This window comes from Coregonus clupeaformis, chromosome 25 (genome assembly GCF_020615455.1).
Source record: "Coregonus clupeaformis isolate EN_2021a chromosome 25, ASM2061545v1, whole genome shotgun sequence".
NCBI classification, from domain to species: Eukaryota; Metazoa; Chordata; class Actinopteri; order Salmoniformes; family Salmonidae; genus Coregonus; species Coregonus clupeaformis.
In genome coordinates this window covers 23,763,819-23,782,257 of record NC_059216.1, presented here as the reverse complement: position 1 = coordinate 23,782,257, position 18,439 = coordinate 23,763,819, and the positions used below count along the sequence as shown (strand labels likewise).

Sequence of the window (18,439 nt, the reverse complement as noted above, 5' to 3'; positions counted from 1 at the left end):
TGGGATAAACAAAACGTACAGTCAATAACACAATAGAAAATCTATATACAGTGTGTGCAAATGTAGTAAGTTATGGAGGTAAGGCAATAAATAGGCCATAGTGCAAAATGATTACCATTTAGTATTACTATGGTATACTGAAGTATAATTACAAGCATTCCATAAGTGTCAAAGGCTTTTATTGACAATTACATTACGTTTATGCAAAGAGTCAATATTTGCAGAGTTGACCCTTCTTTTTCAAGACCTCTGCAATCCGCCCTGGCATGCTGTCAATTAACTTCTGGGCCACATCCTGACTGATGGCAGCCCATTCTTGCATAATCAATGCTTTGAGTTTGTCAGAATTTGTGGGTTTTTGTTTGTCCACCCGCCTCTTGAGGATTGACCACAAATTCTCAAATGGGATTAAGGTCTGGGGAGTTTCCTGGCCATGGACCCAAAATGTCGATGTTTTGTTCACCAAGCCACTTAGTTATCACTTTTGCCTTATGGCAAGGTGCTCCATCATGCTGGAAAAGGCATTGTTCGTCACCAAACTGTTCTTGGATGGTTGGGAGAAGTTGCTCTCGGAGGATGTGTTGGTACCATTCTTTATTCATAGCTGTGTTCTTAGGCAAAATTGTGAGTGAGCCCACTCCCTTGGCTGAGAAGCAACCCCACACATGAATGGTCTCAGGATGCTTTACTGTTGGCATGACACAGGACTGATGGTAGCGCTCACCTTGTCTTCTCCAGACAAGCTTTTTTCCAGATACCCCAAACAATCGGAAAGGGGTTTCATCAGAGAAAATGACTTTACCCCAGTCCTCAGCAGTCTAATCCCTGTACCTTTTGCAGAATATCAGTCTGTCCCTGATGTTTTTCCTGGAGAGAAGTGGCTTCCTCGCTGCCCTTCTTGACACCAAGCCATCCTCCAAAAGTCTTCGCCTCACTGTGCGTGCAGATGCACTCACACCTGCCTGCTGCCATTCCTGAGCAAGCTCTGCACTGGTGGTGCCCCGATCCCGCAGCTGAATCAACTTTAGGAGACGGTCCTGGCGCTTGCTGGACTTTCTTGGGCGCCCTGAAGCCTTCTTCACAGCAATTGAACCTCTCTCCTTGAAGTTCTTGATGATCCGATAAATGGTTGATTTAGGTGCAATCTTACTAGCAGCAATATCCTTGCCTGTGAAGCCCTTTTTGTGCAAAGCAATGATGACGGCACGTGTTTCCTTGCAGGTAACCATGGTTAACAGAGGAAGAACAATGATTTCAAGCACCACCCTCCTTTTAAAGCTTCCAGTCTGTTATTCTAACTCAATCAGCATGACAGAGTGATCTCCAGCCTTGTCCTCGTCAACACTCTCACCTGTGTTAACAGAGAGAATCACTGACATGATGGCAGCTGGTCCTTTTGTGGCAGGGCTGAAATGCAGTGGAAGTGTTTTTGGGGGATTAAGTTCATTTTCATATCAAAGAGGGACTTTGCAATTAATTGCAATTCATCTGATCACTCTTCATAACATTATGGAGTATATGCAAATTGCCATCATAAAAACTGAGGCAGCAGACTTTGTGAAAATTAATATTTGTGTCATTCTCAAAACTTTTGACCACTACTGTATATAGCTTGCCTTAATAGCTGCATGTAGGCTAACTGAAATCTCTAGAATGCCTGTTGTGTCATGCTTATGTTTGATTTGATCACTGTTACAACAGATAAATAACTACGTTTGTTCGAACAAGCGGCAGAGGAGTCACGGAATGAGTGAGCACAGCTGAAAGGACTCTGAAGGGGGAAGTGCACAGCGGATCCTGCACATGCGCAGAAATCTATCTTTAGTCCAAAACTTCTGGGTTCCAGAAAATCCGGAAACGTAGCCACTCCGAATATTTTATTCATTCAATGTATTTCTAGGTTTTCTCCACCAGGAAAAGATAACAAATGGTGTACTATGCATGTATGAACCATACATTGACACGTCGAGTCCAAAACAGAAGATTAAAAAACATACAGAAGTAGTTTTCAAGATACCGTTCATTCTCTGTAATCTGAATTGTTGGTCATTTCAATAGCTGGTGCCCTAATCTTGTCCATGGTTAATAACTTGATAAGTCAGACTGTACGCATATTCATTACAGCCACCCCACAATATCCCCCCCACCCGCCCTGCTTGACAGACTCCCTCACTGATCCTTTAGTAGAGGCAGTGCTGCTTGCCAGCTAGGAGCAAGAAAAGGGCCATTCAGATACCTAGTGCATCACCTGCCAAACACAACAGCGACTTCTGGAAACCACTTGGCAAGGTTGTAGAGTGATCTTCACACAAAATTCCCTGTTCTGGGCAACATTCTGTGTATGTGCGGTGTGCGCGCATGAGTGAATGTCGTCATCGGAAAAAAGGACATCAATTGGAGCTGGTGTGTTTGCTGTCAGATCAGGAGCAATGAAAAGTATGTTCCTGTCTTTTCACCAAGTCAGTGGTAATAAAGGAAAGGAAGCTATAGAAGAATGTGAAGACAAAGCCCCAGAGAGGCGTGTTTACCTGGGGTAGATGCCGCTGACCATGTCCTGGGGGAGGAGGTCTGAGGCTGTGTGCTGGCTGGGACCGGCTGCCTTGGACATCAGTAGGACCACCAGGCCCCTCATCTGAAGGTTATTTCTACTGTCATAGACGAAGCCCCTGAGAAGAGGAACAGGCATCAATTACACATTGTTGGGTAAGGGTTTATACATGTGGGGAATATGCACTGTTTCATACACAGAAAATCCACAAAACAGGCATCCCATGTGTCACATCTTGAATTTGAATAAATTGGCCATTTCATGTAGGATATTTGTTAGTTCCCACACATTTAAAGAAATGTCCTTCAGGAGTAAAAAAACAAACATATTTTCATCATCCAAAAATCCATTCTGCCAAGCAGGGAATTGGCTTGGGATGGCAGGCTAAGTAAGCAACCTCTTAACAATGACAAAGAAAATGGCCAGTAATTGTATGGAAATGAGATGTGGTGCGACTATGCTAATGAGGTTGTATGTAGCTTTCACCACCTCTCTCCAGGGGTGCCACAAAAATCCCTTTATTCCCTCTCACTCACATCATCGCTAAGCAAACAAAATGGCTAATTGCTGCTTCATGGGGGTGACGCATAGAGAAAGGTCGACACACTCATGAAGACAACTGCTTTTCAAGATCATCATTAAATCAGCTGCATTGCCAAAGATTATTTGGGCTACATCATTGCAAATAGTGGAGGGGCTTTCTGTTCAGTCAAGAATTCTGAGTTAGATAAACATTTTCAGTAGCTGAAATGCCAGACAAACTTTTTTTAATTGCTAGGGGAAAATGTCAACCTGAGAGCACAGCTATGGGGAGGTGAGGGAATAACTTGATTTGCTATTTGTGAAAATGTATATGTCATTGAACGCACCTAGGAATTTGCTCCACTACTCCATTTTTGTTTGTGGACCCCACTCTTATGGTAAAAAATATATATATCTCACAGAGTAGCTTTAAATCAAATCAAATCAAATTTTATTTGTCACATACACGTGTTTAGCAGAAGTTATTGCGGGTGTAGAGAAATACCTGTGCTTCTAGCTCTGACAGTGCAGTAATATCTAACAAAAACAACTATCTCCCGAGTGGCGCAGTGGTCTAAGGCACTGCATCGCAGTGCTAGCTGTGCCACTAGAGAACCTGGTTCGAATCCAGGCTCTGTCGTAGCTGGCCGTGACCGGGAGACCCATGGGGCGGCGCACAATTGGCCCAGCGTCGTCCAGGGTAGGGGAGGGAATGGCCAGCAGGGATGTAGCTCAGTTGGTAGAGCATGGCGTTTGCAATGCCAGGGTTGTGGGTTCGATTCCCACGGGGGGCCAGTATGAAAAATAAAATAAATAAATAAATGTATGCACTCACTAACTGTAAGTCGCTCTGGATAAGAGCGTCTGCTAAATGACGTAAATGTAAATGTAAGTAATATCTAACAATTTCACAACATATACCCAAAACACACAAATCTAGTAAGGAATGGGATTTAAGAATATATACATATATGGACAAGCAATGACAGAGCGGCATGGACTAAGATACAGTAGAATATTATAGAATACAGTATATACATATGAGATGAGTAGTGCAAGATATGTAAACATTATTAAAGTGACTAGTGTTCCATTTCTTAAAGTGGCCAGTGATTTCAATAGGCAGCAGCAGCCTCTAATGTGCTAGTGATGGCTATTTAACAGTCTGATGGCCTTGAGATAGAAGCTGTTTTTCATTATCTCGGTCCCAGCTTTGATGCACCTGTACTGACCTCGCCTTCTGGATGATAGCGGGGTGAACAGGCAGTGGCTCGGGTGGTTGATGTCCTTGATGATCTTTTTGACCTTCTTGTGACATCGGGTGCTGGAGGGTGGGTAGTTTGCCCCCGGTAATGCGTTCGGCAGACCGCACCACCCTCTGGAGAGCCCTGCGGTTGCGGGCGGTGCAGTTGCCGTACCATGCGGTGATACAGCCCGACAGGATGCTCTCAATTGTGCATCTGTAAAAGTTTGTGAGGGTTTTAGGTGCCAAGCCAAATTTCTTCAGCCTCCTGAGGTTGAAGAGGCTCTGTTGCGCCTTCTTCACCACACTGCCTGCGTGGGTGGACCATTTCAGTTTGTCAGTAATGTGTACGCCAAGGAACTTGAAGCTTTCCACCTTCTCATTTTTACATTTTAGTCGTGGTCCTCTGTAGCTCAATTGGTAGAGCATGGCGCTTGTAACGCCAGGGTAGTGGGTTCGATCCCCGGGGCCACCCATACGTAAACATTTATGCACGCATGACTGTAAGTCACTTTGGATAAAAGCGTCTGCTAAATGGCATATTATTATTATTATTAGTCATTTAGCAGACGCTCTTATCCAGAGCGACTTAGAGTTAGTGAGTGTATACACTTTTTCATACTGGTCCCCCGTGGGAATCGAACCCACAACCCTGGCGTTGCAAGCGCCATGCTCTACCAACACTCCACTGTGGTCCCGTCGATGTGGACAGGGAGTACAGGAGGGGGCTGAGCATGCACCCTTGTGGGGCCCCAGTGTTGAGGATCAGCGAAGTGGAGATGTTGTTTCCTACCTTCACCACCTGGGGGCGGCCCGTCAGGAAGTCCAGGACCCAGTTGCACAGGGCGGGGTTCAGACCCAGGGCCTCGAGCTTAATGATGAGCTTGGAGGGTACTATGGTGTTGAATGCTGAGCTATAGTCAATGAACAGCATTCTTACATAGGTATTCCTCTTGTCCAGATGGGATAGGGCAGTGTGATGGCGATTGCATCGTCTGTGGATCTATTGGGGCGGTAAGCAAATTGAAGTGGGTCTTGGGTGACAAGTAAGGCAGAGGTGATATGATCCTTGACTAGTCTCTCAAAGCACTTCATGATGACAGAGGTGAGTGCTACAGGGCGATAGTCATTTAGTTCAGTTACCTTTGCTTTCTTGGGTATAGGAACAATGGTGGCCATCTTGAAGCATGTGGGAACAGCAGACTGGGAAAGGGAGAGATTGAATATGTCCGTAAACACACCAGCCAGCTGGTCTCCGCATGCTCTGAGGACGCGGCTAGGGGTGCCGTCTGGGCCGGAGAAGGAGAGGCCACAGTCCTTGGTAGTGGGCCTCGTCGGTGGCACTGTGTTAAATAAGCAAGCTTCAACAAGAGACTAATGAATCATTAAAGACCTAACCATATTGATCAGCTGTGGCACAACACACAGTTCAAGCAGAGCTGCAAGGCTAGCACTGGGCTGGCCACTCTGGAGATAAAATATCTGTGGTCCCGGGGGAGCGTTTAGACAGAGCACATCTAATCCTGTCCCCAGGGAGCCCCCTGTGCCATGAATCACACTCTAGTTAGAGCCCCGAGTAGACACTGAGCACCGCCCATTCTGCTCAAGCCCATACACCAGCCTCCACAAGACAGTCTCCCTCCCCCTGACCCAGCCCTGCACCACAGGGAGGGGAGAGAGATGGGGAGAGGGAGCGACGCAGAGGAGGGGAAGAAAGAGACAGACAGAAAATGAAGGGAGAGAGCAAAAGGCAGAGGAATAAGAGAGAGCGGTAGAAAGAGAGGCGGAGGAAGAGAGAAGGAAGGGGAGAGGGAGAGAGACGGGCAGGGAGAGGGGAATAGAGAGAAATAAAAAGGGGAGATGATAGGAGATACGGTAAGTGCAATAGATAAGCGAGGAATGTGACAAGTCTAATTAGATCTGTTAAATCCAATGGACCCTAACGAAAACCATCACATGAAATAATGTAAGTTGTGGTCTGATACTTTACAGTGTTCGTAGTGGTAAAAAGAACAGCATGTAGCCTAGGTGAACCACAACAAAATTCAACACATTTTTGCCAGGTTTCTAAAATACCTCCTACATCAGATTCAGAGATTCAGAGTTTTTGTACAGGGTTGCAGGTGTGATTGCAGGGTACAGTGAAAATCTTAGGCTCCGAGCTCCAACATGCAGGACTAAGTGAAAGTAAATAATGAAAATGGTAATTTAAAAAAATAAATATATAAATAGAAAATAGCACTATATACACATCATAACAACTGTAGCAGTGATGAATAAATACATGTCCATTGGTGTGGAGGCAGAGTAAAGACTGTTAAGGGGGTGTGGGGGAATGACCATAGGGGGAGCATTATGACCATTGTGGGGGTGTGGGGACCAAGCGAAGTAAAAACAAAAATTATATACATATTAACAACTGCAACAGTGATGAATGTCGTTGGGGTGGGGGCAGAGTAAAGTCGGGGGGTAATCAGGCCTACTACTGTTGTATCGTCAGCAAACTTGATGATGAAGTTGGAACTGTGTGAGGCCACGCAGTCGAGGGTATACAGGGAATACAGGAGAGGACTGAGGACGTACCCTTGTGGGGCCCCTGTGTTGAGAATCAGTGACTAGGAGGTCATGTTACCTACGTTCACCACCTGGGGGCGGCCCTTCAGGAAGTTCAGGACCCAGTTGCTTAGAGAGGAGTTCAGACCCAGGGCCGTGAGCTTTGTAAAGAGCTTATAGGGCACAATGGTATTGAAGGCCGAGCTATAGTCGATGAACAGCATCCTCACATATGCATTCCTTTTGTCCAGGTGGGTAAGGGCAGTGTGCAGTGCAATGGCGATTGCGTCGTCCGTGGATCTGTCAAGGCGGTAGGCGAATTGGAGGGGGTCGAGTGCGTTGGGGAGGGAGGAGGTGATATGGTCTTTGACTAGCCTCTCGAAACATTTTATGTAACCAAAATATATTTATTCAAAGGTAAAAACAGACATTACGAAGGGTGAAATTACACTGGAATTCCTATAGCTTTCAATTAGCAACCACACCAAAAATGTTGTCTGCCAATGGCGAGACTGGCCAAGTCTGCAGCCTGAAGATGACAAATGATTAATATGCATGCCAGTCTCTACACCATGGCACATCAATCAATCTTAATCACCCTCCTGCAAAGGGGTGGGGCTGGGATGAGTGCTGGGAGAGAGGGAAAGAGGGAGAGAGAAAGAGAGATGGGTCAATGTCATTTTAATGGGTAGGACTACATGTTAGCCACCATTTATTACAGTGCTCTCTGAATCTTATCTACCGGTCGTCTACCTAGACCTGCACAATTATTCAAATGTATCACATGTAGGCCTAGTTAGCCTATTTTTGGGGCAAAGCACCAATAACCATTTCTAAGTGAGTACACAATTACTCAAGCCTTAATTACTTAAAAGTAACATTTGGATAAACTCAGTGTACAAAATAGGATTCGACATCTACCTCTAAATATTTCCTGAAACCCTAAAATGTGACAAAAAAAATTAAAAGCGGGACAAAAAAACTGTCGAAAACAATGGAAGCCAATTGAAGAGAAAAGTCAAACTGTGTCAAGGTCTTTCCCTGCTACAAAGTGAAAGTTCCTCTGTCCTGCATGGCCACACTCTGTAACTCCAGACTTTGGGCAAAGTTAGCTGAGCTGCATTTTTTTGAATGAAAGGAAAGGGAAAACCGAAACACAACTCCACAAGGGTCTGCCTGTCTGCTATTGAGGATATTTTTATCTGTGCCGCGTCTTGTGCGGAGACACAGTAGGAAATACGAACCAGCCAACCCAAGCTGACAGTGAGGAGTCAGACTGTCAGAGGTCCACTTCGCCCCTGTGCTACAACACCGAAATGGATTGTCATATCAGATTTAGGTGTATAGGTTATTACACCCTTGAGCTACGGTTTCTAACACACACGTCTGCAATGGCGGGATTGGATTCCAGCACTATCATTCCATGTCCCTTTCCTTCTTTCTTACAGTGAGGAGCCATTCATCCCCAATGAAGAGAGATGGCACTGGAGGCTAATTAACTACAGTGCATTCGGAAAGTATTCAGACCCCTTGACATTTTCCACATTTTGTTACGTTACAGCCTTATTCTAAAATAGATGTATATATATATATATATATACACACACACATACATACACACACATATACATTTACATATATATGTTAAATCAATTTTAGAATAAGGCTGTAACGTAACAAAATGTGGAAAATGTCAAGGGGTCTGAATACCTTCCGAATGCACTGTGTGTGTGTGTGTGTGTATGTATGTATATATATAAATAATAAATCTACACACAATACCCCATAATGACAAAGCGAAAACAGGTTTTTAGAAATGTTTGCAAATGTATTAAATTAAAAACAAATACCTTATTTACATAAGTATTCAGACCCTTTGCTATGAGACTCAAAATTGAGCTCAGGTGCATCCTGTTTCCATTGATCATCCTTCAGATGTTTCTACAACTTGATTGGAGTGTACCTGTGGTAAATTACATTGATTAGACATGATTTAGAAAGGCACACACCTGTCTATATAAGGTCCCACAGTTGACAGTGCATGTCAAGCCATGAGGTTGAGGGAATTGTGCATAGAGCTCTGAGACAGGATTGTGTCGAGGCACAGATCTGGGGAAGGGTACCAAAAAATGTCTGCAGCATTAAAGGTCCCCAAGAACACAGTGGCCTCCATCATTCTTAAATGGAAGAAGTTTGGAACCCCCAAGACTCTTCCTAGAGCTGGCCTCCCGGCCAAACTGAGCAATCGGGGGAGAAGGGCCTTCCTTGGTCAGGGAGGTCACCAAAAATCCGATGGTCACTCTGACAGAGCTCCAGAGTTCCTCTGTGGAGATTGGAGAACCTTCCACAAGGACAACCATCTCTGCAGCATTCTACCAATCAGGCCTTTATGGTAGAGTGGCCAGACGGAAGCCACTCCTCTGTAAAAGGCACATGACAGCCCGCTCTGAGTTTGCCAAAATGCACCTAAAGACTCACCACCTTCCGGAGACATTTGAAACCCCACCTCTTTAAGGAACACCTGGGATAGGATAAAGTAATCCTTCTACGCCCCCAAAAAAAAAAAAAAAAGTATAATTGTAAAGTGGTTATCCCACTGGCTATAGGGTGAATGCACCAATTTGTAGTCGCTCTGGATAAGAGCGTCTGCTAAATGACGTAAATGTGCCCTTGAGCAAGGCACTTAACCCTAATTGCTCCTGTAAGTCGCTCTGGATAAGAGCGTCTGCTAAATGACTAAAATGTAAATGTGAATGTACTTATGTAAATAAGGTATCTGTTTTTTTATTTTTAATACATTTGCAAACATTTCTAAAAACCTGTTTTTGCTTTGTCATTATGGGGTATTGTGTGTAGAACAATTTAATCAATTTTAGAATAAGGCTGTAACATAACACAATGTGGAAAAAGTCAAGGGGTCTGAATACTTTCCGAATGCACTGTATCTAGCTGATAGTTTAGAGAGGTAAAAAATAAGATATTCCCCTGCAATACCTTTGTTGAGGTGGTGGAAGGGTAAATGCTTAAGGGGTAATTTGGTCAAATTCAGCTATGAGGCTTTGTAATGAATCAGTTTGAACTAAGGTCAAATGTTTAGATGAGTTAATGTCACGCTGTCAATGTCACACTCATTTGGGGTTGATCATTTAACAGAATCTACACAGCACAAATTCCATAGGACTTTTCATTGAAATTAGACACATTTTGAGACATGGAATAATAAAACAAAACAAAGTTTATTTTGTTTCACCTTTTAGTAGACTACAATTAACTGAAGGAAAATCACTTAAATTGGCTTTCTTTTAGTTGTTATTCCATCAATCACAATGTATCATTGATTCTTTTTTATTTTAATCCTCCATTTGATTTATTGTAGGCTGTTTTCAGAAGCAAGTTTGCCAATCTGTTTTGTTATCTTTACATTTAATTTCAGGCTTTTTTTTTGCTTTGTTACATTTACTGGATGACACTATTTGTCAGAGGAAGCCATTCTAGTCTACACATAACTTTGCACACAACACCAGCAGGCTCTGTAAGAGGAGAGGAGACAATTAAATTGCCAGTACAAGCCACAAGAGGGTAGCCACTCTACCCAGCTCAGTCCTCTACAGCTCAGAGAAACAAGAAGACACACCAGCATCTTACTCTGGGAACAGTAAAAGCAACCATGAAATAAAACAAGAAATTCAAACTTTTCTGAGACATAAGGATGGTTAACCATCTAGTCAATCACACTTGCTCTCAATACCATTATTTTGACACACTTAGCCTACAGCGTAGACCCCTCAAACTTAACTCTGGACCTCGAAGCCAGTTCCACTGCATTTTTTTTATTGTTCCCCTCTAATCAGGGACTGATTTAGACCTGGGACACAAGGTGGGTGCAATTAATTATCAGGTAGAACAGAAAAGCAGCAGGCTCCGGACCTTGTAGGGTAAGAGTTGAATACCCCTGGCGTAGACTGTACTGAGGCGCCAGAAACCCTGGGTTTTCTAATGAAATCATAATTAAATAAATTAAAGGGATTGTCCACTCAAAATACAACCTAACATGACAGAGTAGGTGCACCAAATATAGGAACATGGATTGGTCCTCTACAAGCCGGACTGTTGAATAACATTATATTTGAATTTACACTGCCGATTGTCCGTAGTGTTGTTACTTCAGCTGCTCAAAATTATCCACAGGAAAGGATTGTTTACCCGACTTTTTAAAGCACTGGTACTGAAGTTGAAATTTCTATCACCTGGCACATGTGCAAAACCATACCTGTAAGACTTCGGTTAGTATGCATGGTCGCATGCGTGTACTTCCGTCTTGTGCACGTGCCTTCGGTCATGAGCAAAAACACATCTTGATTGCCACACACATACAGTTGAAGTCGGAAATTTACATACACGTTTTTCAACCACTCCACAAATTAACAAACTATCGTTTTGGCAAGTCGGTTAGGACATCTTTGTACATGACACAAGTAATCTTTCCAACAATTGTTTACAGACAGATTATTTCACTTATAATTCACTGTATCACAATTCCAGTTTACATACATTAAGTTGACTGTGCCTTTAAACAGTTTGGAAAATTCCAGAAAATGATGTCATGTCTTTAGAAGCTTCTGATAGGGTAATTGACATAATTTGAGTCATTTGGGCTCCCGAGTGGCGCAGCGGTCTAAGGCACTGCATCTCAGTGCTTGAGGCGTCACTACAGACCCCCTGGTTCGATTCCAGGCTGTATCACAACCGGCCGTGATTGGGAGTCCCATAGGGCGGCGCACAATTGGCCCATCGTCGTCCGGGTTTGGCCGGTGTAGGCCGTCATTGTAAATAAGAATTTGTTCTTAACCGACTTGCCTAGTTAAATAAAGGTAAAATTAATTAATTTGAGGTGTACCTGTGGATGTATTTCAAGGCCTACCTTCAAACTCAGTGCCTCTTTGCTTGACATCATGGGAAAATCAAAAGAAATAAGCCAAGACCTCAGAAAAAATGTTGTAGACCTCCACAAGTCTGGTTCATCCTTGGGAGCAATTTCACCACATTCATCTGTACAAACAATAGTACGCAAGTATAAACACCATGGGACCACGCAGCTGTCATACCGCTCAGGAAGGAGACGCGTTCTGTCTCCTAGAGATGAACGTACTATGGTGCGAAAAGTGCAAATCAATCCCAGAACAACAGCAAAGGACCTTGTGAAGATGCTGGAGGAAACAGGTACAAAAGTATCTATATCCACAGTAAAACGAGACCTACATTGACATAACCTGAAAGGCCGCTCAGCAAGGAAGAAGCCACTGCTCCAAAACCGCCATAAAAAAGCCAGACTACGGTTTGCAACTGCACATGGGGACAAAGATCATACTTTTTGGAGAAATGTCCTCTGGTCTGATTAAACAAAAATAGAACTGTTTGGCCATAATGACCATCGTTATGTTTGGAGGAAAAAGGGGGTTGCTTGAAAGCCTAAGAACACCATCCCAACCATGAAGCACGGGGGTGGCAGCATCATGCTGTGGGGGTGCTTTGCTGCAGGAGGGACTGGTGCACTTCACAAAATAGATGGCATCATGAGGAAGGAAAATTATGTGGATATATTGAAGCAACATCTCAAGACATCAGTCAGGAAGTTAAAGGTTGGTCGCAAATGGGTCTTCCAAATGGACAATGACCCCAAGCATTCTTCCAAAGTTGTGGCAAAATGGCTTAAGGACAACAAAGTCAAGGTATTGGAGTGGCCATCACAAAGCCCTGACCTCAATCCTATAGAAAATGTGTTGGCAGAACTGAAATAGCGTGTGCGAGCAAGGAGGCCTACAAACCTGACTCAGTTACACCAGCTCTGTCAGGAGGAATGGGCCAAAATTCACCCAACTTATTGTTGGAAGCTTGTGGAAGGCTACCCGAAACGTTTGACCCAAGTTAAACAATTTAAAGGCAATGCTACCAAATACTAATTGAGTGTATGTAAACTTCTGACCCACTGGGAATGTGATGAAAGAAATAAAAGCTGAAATAAATCACTCTACTATTATTCTGACATTTCACATTCTTAAAATAAAGTGGTGATCCTAACTGACCTAAGACAGGGAATTTTTACTAGGATTAAAATGTCAGGAATTGTGAAAAACTTACTTTAAAATGTATTTGGCTAAGGTGTATGTAAACTTCCGACTTCAACTGTAGACCCAATTAATTTTTTTATTTTTTCTCCCCAATTTCGTGATATCCAATTGGTAGTTACAGTATTGTCCCATCGCTGCAACTCCCCTACGGACTCAGGAGAGGCAAAGGTCGAGAGCCATGTGTCCTCCGAAAACACTGCTTCTTGACACACTGCTCGCTTAACCCGGAAGCCAGCCACACCAATGTGTCGGAGGAAACACTGTCCAGCTGGTGACCGAAGTCAGCTTGCAGGCGCCGAGCCCACCAAAATGAGTCACTAGAGCGCGATGAGACAAGGAACTCCTGGCCGGCCAAACCCTCCCCTAACCCGGACGACGCTGGGCCAATTGTGCACCGCCTTATGGGTCTCCCGGTCATGGCCGGCTATGACACAGCCTGGGATCGAACCCGGGTCTGTAGGCACTGTACAATGAAGTGCCTTAGACCGCTGCGCCACTCGGGAGGCCCATATACCCACTTTTTGAAGTAGGTTTTAATAATACTTTCCTGTGAATATTTTGTCTCAAATTACGACCAGCTGATGGACCACGAACACCACAGACAAATCGGCAGAGTAAGTTTAAATATAATTGTATTCAACATTTGTGACAGACAAGGGATGTTTAGCATTTTTCTATGTAAATGTGCATTTTGTGACTAACTGCAGCATTGCCTGGTCCCAGATCTGTTTGTGTATCATGTCAACTCCCATGACAAGGAGTGCCATGATGGCACAAACAGACTGGTACCCAGGCTAACTGCAGCATGGCTTGGGTCACTAAAAGTGAGCTGAAGTGGCCCGATGGCATATGGTGACAGGTCCATAGAATATAGTCTTCTAAAACCACAGCCAATTTAGAATTGCATTGTGTATGATGAATTGTGTATGGGAAGATTTTGCATTTGCATTACTAAAATTATGTAATATGTACAATACTATATGATTGTGTGTAAACCATACCTTGCAGTGTTGAGTAACGGGTGTTTTGTTCCAACCAGTTTCCTCACGTGCATTGCTACATTACTGAGTTCATCACTCAGCAAGCAGCGTAGGCTCATAAAGGAAGTCGGATAACCCACGATTTTCTCTGCATCCGAGACCACTTTATTCCAATTAGAAGGCGTTGTGTTGGAGAAAATACTTATGTTCCTCTGTCCACGGTTCAGCAAAACGATGCACGAGAGTCGAGACCAAATTACTGTCATCTTTACAGCTGAAGGTCATTTACTAATTAAAATTTAAACAAATATAAAGCAAATCCTTGACAGGTTTCTATACAAGCTTAACACAAGCGAGTATAGCTAGCTAGCTAAGTCGATTAAATAAATAAACTAAACGGTATTAGATATGTAGCTACAGTAGCTAGCTATCCATCCATATTTACATGTATCATGCTAGCAGAACCTAATGTTATTATGATGGATATCATCCTCGCTGTCGACAATGTCACATTAACTGAAATAAGTATTATGCAAAATGTTATCACCCTACTTAATTTGATACTTATTCCCTTTGAGATATCCTATAAAATGTCCTGTAAATATTCCGTAACACACTACCTAACATGTTAAGCATTGACACAGGAGTCCGCCATCTTAACGAAACGCAATACGATATGTCGCAAAAACGTTACAACAGTTCTTGATGTGCCCTGGGCTGCGTTCAGTACAAAGAAACGGTTTCCACTATATAGCAGAGCCACTACTGGCTATATCGTAAAAATGTATGAAAACAAACATTTGCTTTTTGGTCTTCATTTAAGGTTAGTGTAGGCATAAGGTTAGCAGTGTGGTTAATGTTAGGGTTAGGTTTAAAAACAGATTTTAAGAAGATACATTGTAGTCCCGTGTAGCTCAGTTGGTAGAGCATGGCGTTTGCAACGCCAGGGTTGTGGGTTCATTTCCCATGTATGAAAAAAGAAAACATTTATGCACTCACTAACTGTAAGGATACGAGCGTCTGCTAAATGACTAAAATGTAATGAATTGGTGGGGTTTATAACTTTCTGGCTTATTAAGTTTGTGGCTTATATTAAACGGTGTGCAACGTTCAGTTAAACGGAAACTGTGCGGTTCTGAACAACCAGTTGGGGAGAGGTTGGCAAAATGCACTGCTTGCTTCAAGCCACATCCACCAAACGGCGTAAACGTACCTCAAAGTCTGTTCGAGAACGTTGACGAATGTTTTGGGGGGAAACGTGTCATTCAGTACAAACCGTCACGCAAATTAGCAAAGAAAGATTAGGGTTGCCTGTAGAAAAATCGACAAAACATACAACATTGTTTCATTTAACAAACTGAGAAGGATCCAACATTCGGAGTGAAATAATTACACAAATTGACAAAAACAAACATGCATTTTATAATTTTCTTACGATTTTGGATATCCTTCAGAAGAAGTGTCTTTAATATCATATTATCGAAAATAAATGTAGGCTAACAAAGAGGACATGCCACCATGTAGGCTAGAATTTGAAATTGGAATCATAGTTGTTACATTTGTGTTTGTATCTGGTGCGCTCCGGCTGTTACATTTGTATCAGCCGGGAGCAAAGTCGATACATTGTAGCCTATCATTTCACCTCACCTGAGGGAATTCAGAAACTCTTGGAGGACAGTGGAAGTTGATACCAGTGCTTAGCCCTATTTGGGTCGTTGCACCAATTGGTGCCTTTTCAACAACAAAAACACTGATTTCACCTAATTGTAACGTTATGTCATTCAGAGCACATGTTCAACTTAATAAAAAACACGTTTTCACATCTCAAGAGGTAAAAAAAAAAAAACTATATTAAGTGCCAAATAAAGTAATAAGGTTGACGATTTAATCTAAAATCAGCCATAAATCCTCTTGTGACAGGGGGAATGGAAGCTTGTTGTGTGCACAGGGAGGGGCAATTGAAGGCAACAAAAAAAGGAAATTGTCAAAACATTTCAAGTTAGGCCTATGCTCAACCAGCTCAGTTTTCCACCACAAAATACTAGAAAATGGCCAAAAAGAGTAGAACCAGCTAACCAGTTTTTACACTATGATTTGACTATTAGATGTTCAATGTTTATTTTGAAAGAACATATTTTAAAAGGAATAGTTTCCAAATATTAAAACAAGATCTTGTTCATGTAGCAGGGTTGACCTTAAAATGAGGGACAGACATAAAGGAATCACTCATCACATGAAATAAAGAATCATCTTCAGAAATGGCTTCATCAAAGCAACAAAAAAATAACTAGGGCTTTACAATGATGGTGAAAACTTTGAGAAATAATGTGGTTAATGAGTAAAAATCTTCCTAGAAGTCACAGAGGGTGCACGGAGGGACATACAGTGCCTTCAGAAAGTATTCACACCTCTTTACTTTTTCCCACATTTTGTTGTGCTACAGCCTGAATTTAAAATTGATTAAATTGAGAATAGGCCTAGGCCTAATCTATTTTTCTGGTGCTCCTAAATACTGTTTGGTGCTCCTAACTTTCTCAAGTTGGGAGCACCAGTGTGCTACCAATGAAAAAGTTAGCCTAATTAAAGGTAGACTCAGCGAAATGACGTTGCCATGAGCAGCACTGCAGATATTGAGATGAGCGAGATGCAAGACTCTCACACAGTCACACACAGTATCTGCGCATGTGCATGGGTTCGCTTCATGCTGTTTGCAGCATGGTAGCCAGGGCACCAAATCAGCAGAGAAGTTGAGCTTCGCGCTTCAATGCTGTTAGTTGTTGCAGAAATTGACCCACTATGCTGTTTACTTTCTACATCTACATTTACATTTACATTTAAGTCATTTAGCAGACGCTCTTATCCAGAGCGACTTACAGTTAGTGAGTGCATACAACATTTTTTATTTATTTTTTCATACTGGCCCCCCATGGGAAACGAACCCACAACCCTGGCGTTGCAAACACCATGCTCTACCAACTGAGCGACATCCCTGCCGGCCATTCCCTCCCCTACCCTGGACGACGCTGGGCCAATTGTGCGCCGCCCCATGGGTCTCCCGGTCGCGGCCGGCTACGACAGAGCCTGGATTCGAACCAGGATCTCTAGTGGCACAGCTAGCACTGCGATGCAGTGCCTTAGACCACTTTCTACATCTACGTCATATCGCTGAGTCCACATTTAAGAACCCTATAAGCGTGGGCTCTTCACGATGGGGCACATTTGTAAATTCACTCTTATTCAGAGAACTTTGGCTGCATTTACACAGGCAGCCCAATTCTGATATTTTGGCCAATTATTGGCAAAAGAGCTGATCTGATTGGTCAAAACACCAATAAGAGCATCTTTGGCTGCTTTTACACAGACAGACCAATTCTGATCTATTGCCCAATTGAGCTGATCTGATAGGTCAAAAGACAAAATTGTTGAAAAAAAGAGCAGAATTGGGCTGCCTGTGTAAATGCAGCCATTGAGCATGGAATCTAGGAAACAATATACATCTGTTAAATATGACTGATAGCTATAATTTCATTAAATGTGTTTACTTTCATTAAACATGTTGAATACACTTTATATCAAGTTGCTCGTATAGGCCTACCTGTGTAATAACACAACTACCAATTGCAGATTGGAAGGAGCTGTGCTACATTACGTTTTGTGTTGACTATTCTACAGGAAAAACATAATTATTATGTTTCAATTCATGTAACATGTTACAATGGAACAATATTGAACTGCAAGCTGTGTGTGTGTGTGTGTGTGTGTGTGTGTGTGTCTGTCTGTCTTTCTATGTGTGCATGTGTGCATGCGACAATGCACTCATTGAGTTACACTATCTGCTTAGGAACAGAGACTAGACAGGGAGATTATTTCAAGGACATTTTCTTTTAGAACAAGGAGCTCCCCTTTTGGGGATTAATGATGATGCCTCTCCTTTCCTTCATCTGCATTGAGGATAGTAAAAGCAATTATAGCCTACCAGGAGGAAAGTAAGCCACCTTACAGTAGATACAACCTGTGGAATGTCATGGAGCTAATATGTTAAGTAGGCCGGCATCTGCCTCATCTCACCATAGAAAGATCATGGTGAGCATGCAAGTGTGTTAGGGCTTTGCCTTTGTTGCAACTGAGTTCTACCTAAACTCCATGGTTCTATCACACCAAAGAGGTCAAGAACTTGACTGGGCCCACCTGTCAGAGGCTTGCACAATTTCTATTGTAAATCTGTAATGGCTACAGATAAGCAACATCTGTCCAGCAGTGGCAGACAGGATAGGGCACAAATACCTTCATGAAGTGGGAGAGCCCACCAGACTAGGTTGTAAGATTGCATGTGTGAGGTGAGGAGGGCCCAAAATGAAAACGTTACGGAAAATCGAGAGGAAATAGCTCTGATCAGCAGCGTCATATTATGTTACAGTGGACGCTCCTCCCCCTGTCTAGATTTTTTTTCACTCAACCTCTCATT

At 42.9% G+C, this 18,439-nt stretch overlaps 1 protein-coding gene across 1 annotated transcript in view; it reads right to left on the bottom strand.

Annotated features, from left to right (window-relative positions):
* Positions 1-14,634, bottom strand: part of LOC121539438 (all trans-polyprenyl-diphosphate synthase PDSS2-like) — a 62,057-nt gene extending 47,423 nt beyond the window's left edge. The window contains exons 1-2 of the mRNA XM_041847938.1: positions 13,996-14,634; positions 2,529-2,666 (exon numbers count right to left, since the gene is read on the bottom strand). Coding sequence (XP_041703872.1) covers positions 2,529-2,666; positions 13,996-14,240 — 383 coding nt within the window. The 5' untranslated portion in view covers positions 14,241-14,634. The remainder of the gene's footprint in view (positions 1-2,528; positions 2,667-13,995) is intronic.
* Between the last annotated feature and the right edge of the window lie 3,805 nt (positions 14,635-18,439).